The following is a 16,720-nucleotide window of genomic DNA, read 5'->3' as shown; positions in this document are numbered from 1 at the left end:
AAACAAATGTGAAATGACTCTGTCTCTATGACTTAGATGTATTTTGCAACTCATTCCCCTTTAATTGTTTTAGATAATACCTATTTACTTTAATTCCCCATGTGTGTTTTATGAGGGTATTTTTCACCTGTTTATTGATATAGGGCTAATAGGCAATACTTAACGTAAATGGGGGACTTATATGGAATATTTTACTGCAAATACTAAAATAATAATTATAATCAAAGAGACTTTATTGGGTCCATACCAGACAGCTTACTGCTGCAGTAAAATAAATTGATAAGCATGTAAGTAAGAAAATGTGTCATGACTGTCAAATAGTGAGGCGTCGAAATGTCTCGCGAGAAACGCCGAGAACGCGGAAGCGAGACAACAAAAATAAAACAGTGGACAACAAGCCAGCAGAGCATGATGGCGGCGTCTCTGCTGCGCCGGGACAAGAAAGCTGCTGCCGCTCACCTGAAGGCAGACTTGAACGGGACTGACAACACTACAGGGCTGCGAAACCTTCAGGAACTACTCGACGTTGTGCTAAATCCCGAAAAACCCGCAACGGACAGCGAAGCTCTTGACTGGTGTAAATGTCTGATCGCCGGAGGAGAGGGGTTCGAGGAGTTCTGCAACACGGTCCGGTCCTATGACAACGCTACGCTGTGCGGCTTGGTTTGGACGGCTAATTTTGTGGCGTATAGATGTCGCTCTTGTGGCATCTCGCCCTGCATGTCACTGTGCGCCGAGTGTTTTAATAATGGAGAACACACGGGCCACGATTTCAACATGTTCCGGAGCCAGGCTGGTGGGGCCTGCGACTGTGGAGACACTAATGTCATGCGAGAGACTGGGTGAGTTAGCCGCCAGCTAGCTGCTCTGACAGCTCCCGCTGGAAATGAGATACCTCCAACACCTCGCAGCTGAACGCTAACCGAGAACATTCAGCATTAATTATCATCTTAATATATTCACCACGAATCCAGGTTTCTCCGTCAACGCCCATCTGTTCTCAATGGTTTGGTGCTGGCTATTTAGCTTGGCCTTTCCAATCACTGTTTTATATGTCGACTTGGTCGGTGCACTTGTTTGACACTTGACGTCCTTCATAGTAATGATTTTTTGCCAATGTATATTGCTCACATTGCGTTATATGTTCAATAGTTAATCCTCTAACCCATCAGTCTGCTGTCACTCCAAGTGTGGGTGTCAAGTGAAAGTAAAGCCCATGCAGGTCACTGGTTGAACAATGTTGGCGGCTATTGAACTATTAACGACTGGAAATAAGAGTCTGCATTACCCTTTAGTTATTAAGGGCTAATATAAGTGCAACACATCTCTGGTTGGTGTCAAAATACATATATAGTTTGCCTCTTCATAACAGAAGAGCCATTCTGTCCTTCATCTCAAAACACACTTTGCCTAATTCCCTTCCGTTCACTTCGTTTTTTTTGGTGATGTTTTCCAGGTTGTTTACATTAATTGTGCATCATGCAGGGATGTTTAATGTGTGTGAGTGTAATAGAATCAGCCCAAATAATAGTAATAATAATGATGGTCCCTGCTTGCTACAGAACAGTCTGTCAAGGAACAGCGTGCGCTGTCATCTTTTGTGGGGCTCAATATTGACCTGTTAATTTCGGGTGTTCTTTAAATTAGTTTTGGTTTTGAGCAGTCAGTGTGTTTAAAGCTCCTGCAGTGACCTGGATATATACGTGTACTGCTTATTCCCCGAATAATGATCTAATCCATCCACTAAACTCTAGTACTGAACTCTGAAACAGACCTGTCAGAGAGACCTAGTGACATACTAAAGCCGTTCCTGCACCACCAGCTCGAGCTGAATTTTTTTTTTGTCTATTTAGTCATTGTCCTGAAATAGGTATGAGCTTGCCTGACCAACATTTCCTCTGCTGTATATGAACCATCATCATTTAAATGTAATATATTATTACTCCTATTTTGTGTTAAAGACACAACACTTGTTGTGTGAAGTTATTGGTTTATCGAAGTATTCAACCCTTATCTTATATTTGAGAGTGCACCTATAAATTGATGCCTTGGACACCCCAACTTTCCTTAATCTACAGTCAAATGATGGACCAAAGTGAACCCTCCTCCAGACTTGATATCGCTCATGAAACCTTTATTTCCTGGCAGCTTTTGCAGACGCCATCGGTTAAGAACTGGAGAGAACCGTCCATCTATACCTCAAGACCTTCTCTTGATGTCTGAGCTTGTTCTACCTCGCTTTATCCTGAGTGTCATCCAGTATCTGAGGGATGGATACACAGAGCCAGGTAAAGCCATTCCAACAATCAGAACACTTGCGGCCCTGTATCCCTCAGGATGAAGCTGTAGTTTAATTTGAATGATATTGTCTTCCTGTAAATTGGGGTCAGCATGTTGCGGAAGAGCAGTGTTGGTCATGAAAATGCTGAGTCATTGCACTTATCTTTCTTCACCAGACTCCTCGGCTGACAGAGATCTACAGAAAGTTCTGCAGCAGCTAGAGCCTCAAATCTCCTTCATGGAGGAGCTAACTAAAATGGGAGGAGCAATGCGAACTGTTTTGACAAAAATCTTGACCAACCAGCAGTTGTTCAAGGAGCTAAGCATGGGTAAGGTTTGGGCTGAGATTGTGCCACACACACACACACACACACACACACACACACACACACACACACACACACACACACACACACACACACACACACACACACACACACACACACACACACACACACACACACACACACACACACACACGAATAAATCTAGCCAAGTGACAGCATGTCTTTGACTAGATTTTGCATAGATGAATATAGTAATTGGTTGTAATTGAATTGGTTTGCCCATGTATTTCACAGGGCTCGTGACATGCATCGTCATTGACTATGTTGACATTGGATTTGTCCACTGTCACTGTCTTTCCTGCGCCACAGAACATTACATTCTCCTCTCAGTCTGAGTGCTTCCATGCATTTTTTACGTTAATATAACTGTTCAGCAATATATATCCGCCTGGGCAATAGCTCAGAGTAAAAACCTTATGGCAACAAGAAACTCCAAAACAAACATGGTGATTATGGAAGAAGTACTCATAATGTACCTCTTGTACAACAGAGGGAAACTGAGGCAGCGCTGTAGGAGGCGGTGCTCGGTGAGGCTGTTAAATGTATCGTGACTGGAGGATGGTGAATTTCCGCCATTGTTATGTATCTTCGTTTCTCATAAGAGCTACCTATCGGGTAGTAACAGCAACCCTGCCCCCACGGTTTCGGATGGTACTCCTCTGTTTAGTCTGTATCCGGAACATTTGTGGAAACATGCAGAAATATGGACAAATTGAACGCAAAGCACGAACTGAAGACTTTGTCCGGATCTCTATCTAATGTTGGGTATAAAAGGGCCTTTAAACTTTCAAAAGGGTCATTTGTTTTGGAGAACTTTAAGTATGTGTATTCTGACATGTGTTTGTACCACCTACAGGCCAGGAGGAAAATGTTTATGCCAAAAAGAACTATGACAAGTATTTGTCAGCGTTGAAGAACTCCGGCCTGGTGTCTGTGGAGGAGAAGTCTCAAGGTGCTACAGCAGATGTTGCTGTTGATGCTGAAGGAGAAGACGAAGCCATTATGCTTTTAGGTACTAGATGTGCTAACGTGTGTCGCTAATACTTGCTGTCAATCAGTGTCTACTTGTTTCTGGTTATGCCTTTACCTTTGCTAAGAACAAGCAGAACTGAAATGTTGGCTCGACAGATTGGTACAAATCATTTGTTGAAAACTTGCCGTCTGTCAGTTTAGCAGTGTGGAGCTGTGATGAAACAGTCTTTTCTTTATTCGCCAGGATGCTCAGCAGAAGGATGTGCAGACGATTCAAGTAAAGAGGTCCGTGTTTTCATCACATCATGTTTTCACTTCATCTTATTGCTGATGAAAATAATAACCGTCTCCCTCCACCTGTCTCTCTCACTCTCTCAGGAGGACCAAGATGCCGGGCAGTCTGTTGGACGGAGGAAGAGGGTGAAGTTGAGCAGCTGTACGAAAGGTGGTTGTTGCAAGAATGTAAAACTGCTCTTTTCAAGAAACATTGCCACTAATTGGATTTTCCTCTCTCAGATTTGTGTATTATTGAGTCTTTGAAGCATCGATGCTTTTTGGAAGAGTTGCTCTTTTGGACAATAAAGTACGAGTTTCCTCAGAAGATGGTCACGTTCTTACTCAACATGTTGCCAGATCAAGATTATAAGGTAATTCTGTGTGTCTGTTTTTTTTTTCAAATGGGTTTGTGCCCTTGTTTGGTCATTTCCCATCAGTGGGACTCTCTTCTTCACCTCCCCTCATCTTGATCCATTACTCTCCATGATTGAAAATACCTCTGTCTTTGTGTGTGTGACATTGCGGCTCATTTTAAGGGTATTTAAGGATGAGGCTTTGACATTTTGAAAGTGGCTGTGAAGTGTAATGACTCCCATGACTCACTTTAACAACAGCAAAACTGGGAAAAATCTAAAAGCTCACCACAGATTGAGATACTTCACATCGTTGTGAAACTACAATGGCTTATTTCAGTCTGCTCCTTCATGGCTTGCTTTTTTATAACTATTTGGACACAGTTGCACAGGTAATAAACTGCTGCGCCACTTGGTGGAGAGCATCTTGTTTGTACTGCATGTCTGTGCCTCTCTACACTTGATTTCTTTGTGTGGAGTATAAATCTTTGTCTGTCATTGATTGTGTTTCAGATCACCTTCACAAAAACATTTGTTCAACATTATGCATTCATCATGAAGACGCTGATGAAGAGCCACGAGTCGGACACCATGTCCAATCGCATTGTGCACATCAGTGTGCAGCTGTTCAGCAACGAGGAGCTGGCCCGGCACGTGACGGAGGAGTGTCAGCTGCTGGACATCATGGTCACCGTCCTGCTCTACATGATGGAGAGTTGCCTCATCAAAAGTGAGCTTCAAGGTATGTGTCAGTTGGCAATGAGTCCTGGAAGTTGGGACCTTTCGAGTCAACCGGGCCTCCAGTGCGACTTCGCTGTCGCGTCATTTCAGGACAAAAGTAGATGCCTATGACTTCATTCAAGATTAGATTTGTGTGACTGTACTATTCGGCTCAGATGACGGCTAAGACGGCTCAGAAGAAATCCTGGGAAATTCTTGGTTTTTCGCAAAGCAGGATTAGTTCTCCTTCAGAGAGCCGACATACTCTTGTTCCAGAAAAAACAACTCGAACTCAATATGGAATTATTATTTAGACCCAGAGTCTCTCATGTCTCCTCTACTTTTACAATTTTTGCTGATCTCTGGACCATTTTCCAAATTATTTTTCATAAAGCAAATGAATTTAAAATGCTTCCACAGGTGATGGACCAGCTCAGATTAGATATCCTTTACTATTGGGGAACTGAGGGCGCTTGCACTATTGTCATAGAGCTTTTCCTTTTTTCCTTCCAGATGAAGAGAACAATCGCCACGTCGTGGTGAACTGCAGCGAGGCCTTGCTGAAGAACAACACCTACTGGCCATTAGTCAGCGACTTCATTAACATCCTGTCACACCAAAGTGTTGCAAAGAAGTTCCTGGAGGATCATTCGCTGTTGATGCTGTGGATGAGCTTTGTGTCGTTTTTCCAAGGTGAGTCATCTGTCACATACCTCCTGTCATGAGGATGTTGTTTTCTTCAGCTATGGTATTTTTCTCTCAGGTCAGTCGTCTGCAATATCTATCCAAGTATAACATGATTAGATTTAATCCCATGAAGTTTCCTTATATGTGTTGAGGAGCTGTGGTCACTGAGGCTACGGTTGCCCACTTGCAGTGTTAACCCGACACAGTAACCTAAAAATAACTCTTTGCTTTTACAGAGTTTGAATGTCTGCTTGCTGACATTAAATGACCAGGGTCAGAAGTACATTATCTGCCTGTGTTGTCTCTGGTTTTCTGGCTCCCAAAGTCAACCAAGGGAACATGTTTTTGTAGCGTTAAAAATGACACCTTATTTTTTTATCTATCAAACGCAAACTTTTCTGTTATTTACAATTTTGCCCCTTAATGTGTATTTGTGTTTTTTTTATTTTCATATTTCCTCAGTACTTTTTAAAAAATCTAAAAAAAAATAATTATAATGTATGTTTGTTTAAGCATTTAGGGAAGAACAACTATCTCCTTTTCCCTTTGGATGTTGAGCGTTAACTGTTAAAAAAAAAAGTTTTTTTGTGGTCCATGCAAAAAGTTTGATGTTTAAAAGAAAAAACATCCAGGACTTGAAGGAACTGGAGTTGAACCTTCTTTTCTTACTGTCATTTCTCTATTCATAAAGTTGTATTAAATAAATTGTCTCAAAGTTTAAAGGGAAAAAAATCAGTGCAAATGAATTCAGTGGAAAAGTAAGCACTCATTGTAATTCGAGATGAATTTCTAGTCTGGTGAGAAAATAGCTCCTATAAACGTTACTTTTGTCACCATGAGATTCGTCACTGTCTTTCTTGCAGTAAAGTTGCAAGCACTTCATTCAGTTTTGTTGACGTTTCAGGCATGAATCTGAACAAGCGGGAGCTGAATGAGCATGTGGAATTCGAGTCTCAAACCTACTATGCAGCATTTGCAGCAGAGCTGGAGGCCTGTGCGCAGCCCATGTGGGGCCTGTTAACACACTGTAAAGTCAAGGTCGGTCCTCGTGCTAGATGTGTGTCAATGTGGTTTTCTAAATTTTGCCGAATCGTTCATTTTACCGGACGCCTCTGCAGGAGACTCAGGAGTACACCAAAACTGTGGTGCGCTACTGTCTGGAGACTCTTCAGATCTGGTTTGATGCAATCAACTTTGTGGACGAGGTGAGTAAATGCAGACAATCAGACAGATGAGTAATTCTATTTACTTTTATATGAAGAGGAAAGTGAAAATATAAAAGCAATTGATGAAAAACTCAAGGGGGTGTGGAGCCTTGTAAATCATGTTCTCCTTAGTGTGGCTTGATGCCAACACACATCAATTGCGTGGATGAAGTTCAATTTTGATTTGCAGCCTGCTCCGAATCAAGTGACATTTCACCTGCCACTGCACCGGTACTACGCCATGTTCCTAAGCAAGGTATGCCTCAACAACACCCGAGCCAAGAGCGACGTATCGTCTGACTGTTTTTGTTGTCGATCAGGCCGTGAAGTGCCAAGGGCTGGACCTGGACAGCCTTCTCCCCGACCAAGAGATGCTGATGAAGATTATGGTGCACCCTCTCCAAATTCAGGTGGGAGGATGTTCCCGAGGTGACGGTTACCTCTAAATTTCCCCTTGGTTAAGTACAGTTCTGTTGTCTCTCCAGGCCTCTCTGTCGGAGATCCACAGCAACATGTGGGTCCGAAACGGCCTTCAGATCAAGGGCCAGGCGATGACATACGTGCAGTCCCACTTCTGCAACTCCATGATTGACCCTGATATTTTTCTGCTCCAGGTAAAGCGAGAAACCCTTGTGTTTGTGTTTCCTCCTGCTAACACCTGTCTGTGTTTCAGGTTTGTGCATCCAGACTGGACCCGGACTACTTCATCTCAAGTGTCTTTGAGAGGTGAGCTTGATCTTCCTCTGGAGTGCGGCCTGTTTGAATCTTGTGTTTGTGCCTCTGAAGATTTAAAGTGGTGGATTTGCTGACCATGGCGTCGCAGCATCAGAACTCTCTGTTGGACCCTGAGCAGGAGCGACCCATGTTAGAAGGTGCCCTCACCTTCTTGGTCATATTGACGAGCCTTCGCACTCATTTGGGTGAGTGAGTAGCGGTGCGCAGCACGACGACCTTCCTGTTCATCTGTGCAATCTATCTCCTCATGTCATGTGTTTCTCTCTGAAGGAATGACTGATGACGAGATACTCCGGGCAGAGATGGTCTCACAGCTGTGTATGAACGACCGCACGCACAGCTCGCTGTTAGACCTGGTACCAATCAACACAGAACATTCACATGTTTAACAAAAAAATAATCACTTTTTTCACCTCATTCTTTTTTTAAGATTCCAGAGAACCCCAACCCAAAGAGTGGCATTGTGCCTGGCAGTTGTAGTTTTGAAGAAATGCTTTCTGCTGTAGCCGATTTCAAAGCTCCTGTGTTTGAACCAGGAGGTTCCATGCAGCAGGGAATGTACACACCCAAAGGTGAGATTCAGTCGCTCACTATCCGCCTCTATTGTTGGCCAGCTTGTCAAGAAGATTGCTGCGGCGTCTTTGAACATCCTTTTGTAGCACAGCTTGCATCTAGTTATTTTATAAGTTATGCATGAATCTGCGCCTGAAAAGAAGAGCTTTTACGCCATCTACTGCCCTCTACTGGGCGATAGTCACATTAAAACCATTTCTGGTTTATATTTTAGTGCTGAACTAGACAGATCAGAGTTTAAGCGATTTGCTTTGCATTTTATGTCTGTCACTTAATGTCTTGTAGGATAAACAAATTCTTTTAATACATAATATATATTTGTTAGTCATCATGCAAAAATTGTATCTTTTTAAAATGACTTTCACATTATATATAATAGAACATTATGAGTATTTGATAATCTAGTTTCACCCAGCTACTGAAAACCCATCTTTCAAGATTTTTAAATGCTTGAACGTTCTAAGATAAGCTACTCTATTCGGCCGCTAGAGGGCAGGCTGGGACTAGCTTCCCCATGGAACGTGGGCGGGTTATTGTCTTCGTACGTGCATATTTATTCATCTATTTATTTTTTGTTTTTCTCTCACAACTAGCGGATGTGTGGGAGAAGGAGTTTGACCCAATCATGGTGGTGCTCAGAACTGTCTACCGGCGAGACGTCCAGTCAGCGATGGACAGATACGCTGCCTTGTAAGTCGACCCTGTCATATTTCTGAACAAGACCACAGAAGGATGTCCAAAGTGTGTTGGGTGTTAGAGTGAGGTCTGTGGAAAGTGCGACAGATATTTATGTTGATGTGAATCTGTCAGCGCAGACCTTTCTCTTCGGCTTGATTTAGACTTGATTAGAGAGGTTTTGTCCACTGGGTGCTTCAGTTGATTCAATTAGAGGGCTGTCAAGGAAAATCAATATTTCAAGCTGAATTGTAATTGAATTGAGGAAATCTTGTCCCTGTAATTGGACTACAGACCTCTGCAGGGATAAATCTGACAGTCAGTGTTAGTGTCTTGGCCAAATCTGTTTTCTGGAATCGCATTCATTCGTACGACTCTTCTGTCTTACTTCGATATATTAACTGATGTTTTCTGTTTACGCTTAGCTTGAAGCAGTCTGGCATCGACGCTGCTACACCATGGCCACCTTACAAGGAGAGGACCCCTCTGCATCCTTGCTATAAAGGCCTAATCAGGCTGTTGCACTGCAAGACCCTTCACATTGTGATCTTCACTCTCCTTTACAAGGTGATAACAGTGATGACGTGCTTGCATTAACACTGCAGACAGTTCGACAGTAAGATCTCTTTTAATGTTCTCAATGGCACTAGGTAAATCACAGATAAGCCACAGCTGATCAACGATGTATTTTACTATGATAATATAAATATACATATAACATATGAAGAATTACTTCAGATCTGTTAACAGAAACTATTTCAGTGCTGTTTCACCTTCATTTTAGACCTTTAGTTTAGATGTACAGTTTCGGTCTGCTCCGATCAGACAGCAGAATGGTTGGAAAAAGATCTAGAAATAAACCACTATGGTTGAGTTTGAAAAAATACATTTCCACCCAGTCCTCAAAGTTATTGAGTTGAATACGACAAGACTGAAAAATGCAATAATATTTAGCAAGTATTTCTCCATATTCATTTCTTCCAGATCTGGAACGACCACCAGAACATGTACGAACATGTGCTCTGCATGGTGCTGTACTTGATCGAGCTGGGCTTGGATAACCAGGTTCAAGAGAGCAAGGAAGATGAGGTGACTGGAGAAAGATTACGCTGATGGAAGTCATCAATGATTTTACCGTGTTTCCGTTACCAAATTTCAGGAGCCGTGCATCGAGGAGCACTGTCACGACAGCTGGTTTCCAGGCACCAACCTCCTCTCCAATCTGCACCACGTTATCAACTTTGTCCGGGTACGTGTTCCTGAGACGGCCCCTGAGGTGAAGCGTGAAGCTCCAGCTAGCACCAGCTCTGAAGCTTCAGCCTACGGCCAGGTAGGATGTAGCTCTGCGCTCTCCTCTGTGGTTTTGTCAGGTACATGCCCACATGTTCACAAGCGTCTTTACATTTCTGTTTGCTTTGCTCTGACTTTGCTCCGGCTTTGTTTCGTGTCTCTCATGGCTCTCATATGCCTCCATCTTCTCATGATCATTGAGTTCTGTTTTGTCCGCTGGACCCACAGAACTCCAGGCGCCTGTCAGGGAATTGGAGAGAGGTAGCTGTTTGCACCCCGTCTGTAGCCGCTTGAGCCTCTGTGTCGTCTGCAGCTGTGTTTTCTGTGAACTTCTTTGCACGTGTTTGTACCTCTCAGAACTGTGTTATGGTGTGTGTGTAACGCTTCAGCAGTTCTCCTCCCGTTTGACTGCTGAAACTAATTACGTGTGTAATGCAGGTTTGGGTAAACGCTTTTTAACTGCACGTCAGGATGATTGATGTTGCCTTGACTGGGCACGATGATGTATGTTTATTTAACACGGCAGCTCGGGTCCGTCTTGTCAGGTCGGGTCACAGCAATCCAGGAGATTGCCTGTGTGCTTCTGTGGTTGTTTTTAGCCCTATCAGCAGAGGTGGTGATAGAACGTTGCATGGGTTTGATAATGAACATTCCATTGGACTTGTATGTGCATTGTGCCGGGTTTTAAATGCTAATGCTGCTAACATCCAATCCATCAACGTCCATCAATTTCTCGTAGATGTATTGCTGGGTGACAGTGTTTTGCTTCAGCGTGGACCTTCTTGAATCTGGTGACGGGACTGTACACTCGCTGTTATCCTGCGAGGAACTGCTGCGGCATCTAATTATAGATGTTCCTCTTCGGTTTTTCAGGGAGGTTCTCCCTGCAGCTTCAGTTCATGAATCTGGAGACATTCCCAAGTCCTTTATTTACTTGGGATGTTCCATGTTGGCCAACTTGCGATTCGATTACCATTGTTCAACAACTGTAACAAGTTTGGAAACATTTCTCTCCTTTTTCTCTCTTTATGTCGTTACCTTTATTTTGTTTTTGGCGTATCAATCAGTCTCCATTCACGACAGTAAGAAGGCAAATATTGATTATCTTTTACTGTTTATGGAACCAACAGGAAAAAAAATAGATGACAGAAAATGCCATCTGAAATTTTAGAGGTACTTCCGCGAGCAGCACTTGTGTTCCTGTCATCTAATTATTAGGAAACCGATTGTTTTCGAGCATCAATCGATTTGGTATTGTCACATGCATTGCGATGACTGCGTGTAGGCAGGTGTTATATCCCTTAGAGGCCAGGACTCTCCACCAGGGGTCAGCATATTCAGTCCGTTACCTGCTTAGAGTTGTGATGAGACCTAAGAGATGATGTTCTATTTTCCTACTTTGGCTATCTCCCATCAGTGGTTGCTACAGCAAGTCCTCCACATCAAACTCTCTTCATTGTGAATCTCATTGGTCGTCTTCCTCTTCTTAATCTCCCAACGTCCTTGCTCTGACACTGTCTCTCCACAAACCTTCTGTTCTCACTAACTTTGTCTCCAAACGTCTCCTTCCGATAGACTCATTTCTAATCTTGTCCTTTCTAGTCTTCCTCAATGACAACCTCAGAATCTTTTCTCCTTCTATTGTGTGTTCTTGATTGTTTTTTTTTAACTCTTAGACATAAGTGTCAGAAAAAGAACGATTGAAGATTTCAGCGGCCACTTGTCATGTCTTGAGACCATGGAACTGCTACATCAAAATTACATTTCAAAGATGTATCTAGCAAAGGTTATGCTTCTCCAAACCCTTCTCATTCCAAGAGATGAACTGCATGTTTCAGGCAGTTTATAATACTTCCTACTTTTTCTCTTCAGGTCGACTCTTTTCTTTGGAAGATTTAGCTTTGATCAAACTATTTAGTTAAGGTTAGTACACTGCATTCCACCAAAGGTGAAGCCATTGCATGTCATGCACAGGCCTCACAGGACGAAGGTCATAGGTTCAACGCCAGTTTGTGGCATCTAATGGTTGGACTGAACCTGCGTTCTTCTGTTGGAAGTTGCTTTTTTCTCCCGGTGCACACATGGTTTCATCCAGATGCACTGGTTTCCTCCTGCAGTCCAAAAACTGAGATGTATTGGTGGCTTTAAATTCTCAGTATGTCCATGTGTCCATGTTTGTTTGTCTATAAGTGCCCTGTTTTATGCTGACAACCTGTTCAGGGTGTCCTCCACCACTTGGCCAATCAGCTGGTATTGGCTACAGCCGAACACAGCTGTGAAGAAATTTGTTAATAAATGATACATTTCTATACTTCCGTACCTCCTCAGAATCTGCGTGAAGCTCAAGTATTCAGTCTCGTGGCGGAGCGCCGAAGAAAGTTTCAGGAGATAATCAACCGCAGCAGCACCGAAGCCAGCCAGGCCGTCAAGCCCAAGAGCACGTCGACACGGTGGGTCCCGCCGGGCTCTCCGCCCCAGCTGGTGACAGAGATCCTGGAGATCCGGGAGAGCATGCTGACACTTCTCATCAAGCTCCACCAGAAGTTGTCGTCCAAGCAGAATTCTCTGTCGCCATCATGGCTCGACGACTTGGACTTGAGCCGCCACGCTCATGGCGATGGCATCACGGCCATCGAGCGAATTCTCACCAAAGCGGCCACACGCAGCTGTCAAATCAAGCGCAGCATTCAGGACATTTGTGGGAAGGTATCGCCTCCAGTTCCACCTAAGAAAAGCAGCGCCACCGACAAGAAGACCATGGATAAAGAGGAGAGGTACTACATTCATTTGCCAATATGAATTTTAGATGATTGGATTTCCTTTATCATGAATGTAACATTCACCGTTACCGTATCTATCTGCATAGTAATGATGATTGAATTGGCTATAAACGTGTGATAACAGTTTGAGGGCCTTTGTGCAGAAAGATTTAATTATAGTGGCCGTTTCCATGGTAACTACCATGAATGTGTCGCTCTTGTCAGCATTTGTTGATACAGTATGAAGAGAAAGATTGAGCTGAAAATAAATTCAATTGAATAAATTCAACCATTTTATATTGTACTTCTGCAGTTAGCCTTTTCCTGAGCTGTTCAAAATGCACTTCACATTCAGCTATTTGTGTTAAAAAATTGTCTTTTTCACCAACTGTTTTTTTTTTTTAGACGTCAGCGAGCCAGAGAGCGACAGCAGAAGCTACTTGCTGAATTTGCCTCGAGACAAAAGAGCTTCATGGAAACAGCCATGGATGTTGGTGAGAGATTTCGCTTCGTATGGGACTGATATTCTCTGGTCACCTATGATGATCATCCTGTCGTCACACCTTTGTTCATCCGACCTTCTCTGTCCAACACGGTCTCTCCTCAGCACAAATAAACTTTGTCTCTGAATTCCAAACCTCCATATTCATGTAATCCAGGCACTCCTAATGACAACCTCACTATCTTATTCTCTGACTCCCGACTTCTAAGCAGATATCATGCCAGTCACCACTCCTCTAATGTAACACTGCTTTTTGCCTCTTGCTGCTGTTTGGTTGTCGCTGTCTATCCACTCTGCCTGTACTGTCCCCTCCTCTTCTCTTTCCTTTTTATCTCTCTATTACTCTGAAGGATTGATTCCAAATTCCGTGACAAGTAGTCTTCAAATGCGATCCCCCTTCTGCAGCTAACATAGCAATTAATGCATCTCTATATTGATCAACAGTGAGGCCTTAATATTATATAACATAAACACAATTATTAATTATATTAGATAATATAACAGTTTTCTTCCTCATAGCCATCTCAAAGAAGAAGAATCTAGTAAAGTATGATGATATTTCTAGTTCAATTGAAACCATCTGGTTTATCGTCATAATCGCTAACTAACAAATCACTAAACCCCTTGTTTAGCACATTTCTTAATTATAACCGCTCAGTATCCTCTTTATTCATTAAGAGGTGCCCCCTCATACACATACTACACACATTTCAAAGTATATCATCGCTGCATGCTTGAAAGGAAAATCTGTAAGTCGGTAGAAAATATCATTACAATGTCATTTACGCTGAAGCAAGGTGACACTTGCAGACACGGTCTCCGCAGGCCTGTTAGGGAAAACTGGGGGACGGGGGTCCTGCGGGAGCGGCGGGTACAGAGGGCACATTGGTTCAAAGCCCAAATAGTGTTCTATATTCCCCTGGTCCCTGCTGATACTGCATAGTTAGTCAGTGAATAATGGCTGCTATGATCAGAGAGAACATTCTGGTAGGTCATGTGAGGGGATGTCTGAAAAATGAATATAGAAAATTGTTTTGCTTCTCAGTATCTCTGTAACATTCATCAAAGCGCATTAAGTGTGTAACGTACGCTGACATAATTCCAACTCAACAGTCTGGTGTGTGCTGGCGGCGTGTACGCGCTCGCTTTAGGCTCTTCTGATGGCATCTAATGCAAACATCTTTCATTTCCCCCAGGAAGGCAGCGACCTTTCCCAAGAACGTTTCCTTTCACAGAGTCATAAATCAATTTCCAACCCCGCTTGACACAATATTTACTGGTCAAATTGAACACAGTTCTTCACATTTAAAACCAACTCAGTTGTGCCACGTGTGAGAAATTCTTCTTCTATTAAGCTCACGCAAACACTCAAAGGGGTCAGATTATAGCATTATGCCCATATGTACCTGTGAAAGTTTCTGTTTAGACATCAGCAACATGGCACTCACTCTCACTGCCTGGTATTTTTCCGTCTCTAGAATCTCCAGAAACGGAGGCAGCCATGGACATGGGGACATCAGAAGTCATGGAATCAGAGATCCTTTACGACTGTGTGATCTGTGGTCAGAGTGGACCCTCCACTGAGGACAGACCAACCGGACTAGTTGTCCTCCTCCAAGCATCATCAGGTAGAGCAGATGACTCCATCAGCATTCATGAAGCCACTTTTCCGTCACCGCTCTTTTGACCTGGTCCACAATGTTACTCGTCAATCATGTTGATCCTGATTGTGTGTTAGTGGAACATCGTGATTTGTGAATGAGGAGGAAGGATGGCCTCCTGTCAACATAATGAATGGGACCTGTTCTGTGTCATTAATCAACTTTTGTGACAGTTCAGAAGACATTGACTGGAAACCCTTTTTTATTGGTCAGTTTTTTAGCATGTATAACGTCTGTCCATCTTCATTACGCATGTCTAACTTTGATTAACTGATGAGTTGCTTAGTTTTAATCAGAAACCAATGAGCTGTCAATGATCTTTTGAGTTAAGGTCAGAGAAACAAGACCAGGTTCGTCAAAATGTCGTTCCTCAGCCCTGCATTAAACATGCTCCTGGATGCAGTTGAGAATTTGTAATCTTACTGTCCCTCATGTTTTATTTTGATCTGCTGATGTTTGTCGTCTTTGGTTCTGATTTGCCTTCAGTTCTGGGTCACCGCTGTAAGAGCAGCGAGGCAAAGAAGCTGCCAACAAGTGACGAAGAACACATCTACTCTGCGGACACGTGCGCCGTCGCCAATGATGTCCGACTCACGCTCATGCAGCAGTTCTTCAAAGATGTAGGTGCCCTTGGGTGCCTATGTGCGTTTCCTTGTGGGGCTCTAAATTCATCCCAATTCATCCCATCAACACATGGAGGTTGATTGATGGCTGAAAATTATTCTTAGGTGCAAGAGTGAATGTCTATGTCAAGTAATGGACCCACCTCTCACGGTCCTGTTGCTAAAACAACTTGAACTGTACTAGTAAAACTCTGACATTTTGGTTCAAAATGTTACTTCCATTTGCTGATAGTTAGCACAACTAAAATGTTCTATTGGTAAATAGTATGGAACAGAACTATCGATTTATTTGTCATGTTTCTACAGAGCTCTTGTCTGCAATGCGTGTCAATTGGATGGGACGGCGGCGTCTACGTTCAGACCTGCGGACACACACTGCATATTGATTGCCACAAGTCCTACATGGAGTCACTGAGGGTAAAAGATGCTCTTATCGAATCTCTGACTACAACAAGTCGTGTTTGCAGCAGTTTCTAACCGCAACACTTCTATTTTAGAATGACCAGGTCCTTCAGGGTTTTTCGGTTGACAAGGGGGAGTTCACCTGCCCACTGTGTCGACAGTTTGCCAACAGTGTTCTTCCCTGCCGCCCGGGACGGGGCCCTGAGCCCAGTCCATGGCACTCAGCCTCAAACAAAAAGACCTGTGTGCTCGTTAAAGAGGTGGAAGATCTGCAGGATAAATTGGGCCCATTTCCAGTAAGTTCAAGTGTGATCACAAACGGCAGAAGTGTTGCCATTTGAACCCTAATGAAGTGACAGATAACGGGTTATGTTCGCTGTACGCTGTTTATGACGGTGTTCTGTCTTTGTAGGTGGAGACAAATCTGACTAAAGAGATGGAGTTGGTCATCAAAGACATCAAAAACACCACCCAGAAAAAGTACATGGACTACGGCAAAAACCCTGGGTCCCCCGACAACGACTTTCTCTTCATGTACTCAGTGGCAAGGTGCGTGTGGTCATTAGACTGAAATATCGTGTGTCAGCAAAGCAGCTGTTTCCCCTCACCAAGTGATCTAAGTCTTCGGTTCACACTTGAGGTCAGGATCTCGGAGAGCCT

The 16,720-nt window shown here is 43.3% G+C and overlaps 1 protein-coding gene across 4 annotated transcripts in view; it reads left to right on the top strand.

The window, feature by feature from the left end:
• The first annotated feature begins 373 nt into the window (after positions 1–373).
• The window catches only part of ubr3 (ubiquitin protein ligase E3 component n-recognin 3), a 28,668-nt gene continuing 12,321 nt past the window's right edge, over positions 374–16,720 (top strand). For 2 of the 4 annotated variants that reach the window (XM_053877148.1, XM_053877146.1), the window contains exons 1-30: positions 374–842; positions 2,149–2,288; positions 2,457–2,609; positions 3,484–3,639; positions 3,844–3,884; positions 3,978–4,044; positions 4,116–4,246; positions 4,742–4,970; positions 5,462–5,641; positions 6,540–6,673; positions 6,754–6,840; positions 7,031–7,096; positions 7,161–7,250; positions 7,326–7,454; positions 7,514–7,566; positions 7,627–7,760; positions 7,846–7,931; positions 8,006–8,147; positions 8,742–8,838; positions 9,249–9,390; positions 9,808–9,912; positions 9,983–10,153; positions 10,342–10,374; positions 12,442–12,887; positions 13,278–13,366; positions 14,853–15,002; positions 15,522–15,655; positions 15,965–16,075; positions 16,156–16,356; positions 16,473–16,609. In XM_053877148.1, coding sequence (XP_053733123.1) covers positions 409–842; positions 2,149–2,288; positions 2,457–2,609; positions 3,484–3,639; positions 3,844–3,884; positions 3,978–4,044; positions 4,116–4,246; positions 4,742–4,970; positions 5,462–5,641; positions 6,540–6,673; positions 6,754–6,840; positions 7,031–7,096; positions 7,161–7,250; positions 7,326–7,454; positions 7,514–7,566; positions 7,627–7,760; positions 7,846–7,931; positions 8,006–8,147; positions 8,742–8,838; positions 9,249–9,390; positions 9,808–9,912; positions 9,983–10,153; positions 10,342–10,374; positions 12,442–12,887; positions 13,278–13,366; positions 14,853–15,002; positions 15,522–15,655; positions 15,965–16,075; positions 16,156–16,356; positions 16,473–16,609 — 4,268 coding nt within the window. In that variant the 5' untranslated portion in view covers positions 374–408. The remainder of the gene's footprint in view (positions 843–2,148; positions 2,289–2,456; positions 2,610–3,483; positions 3,640–3,843; positions 3,885–3,977; positions 4,045–4,115; positions 4,247–4,741; positions 4,971–5,461; positions 5,642–6,539; positions 6,674–6,753; positions 6,841–7,030; positions 7,097–7,160; positions 7,251–7,325; positions 7,455–7,513; positions 7,567–7,626; positions 7,761–7,845; positions 7,932–8,005; positions 8,148–8,741; positions 8,839–9,248; positions 9,391–9,807; positions 9,913–9,982; positions 10,154–10,341; positions 10,375–12,441; positions 12,888–13,277; positions 13,367–14,852; positions 15,003–15,521; positions 15,656–15,964; positions 16,076–16,155; positions 16,357–16,472; positions 16,610–16,720) is intronic. The other 2 variants (XM_053877147.1, XM_053877149.1) reach the window with 1 other exon arrangement.

This window comes from Synchiropus splendidus, chromosome 10, assembly GCF_027744825.2.
Source record: "Synchiropus splendidus isolate RoL2022-P1 chromosome 10, RoL_Sspl_1.0, whole genome shotgun sequence".
Taxonomy (NCBI): Eukaryota; Metazoa; Chordata; class Actinopteri; order Syngnathiformes; family Callionymidae; genus Synchiropus; species Synchiropus splendidus.
This window is presented reverse-complemented; position numbering and strand designations above follow the sequence as displayed.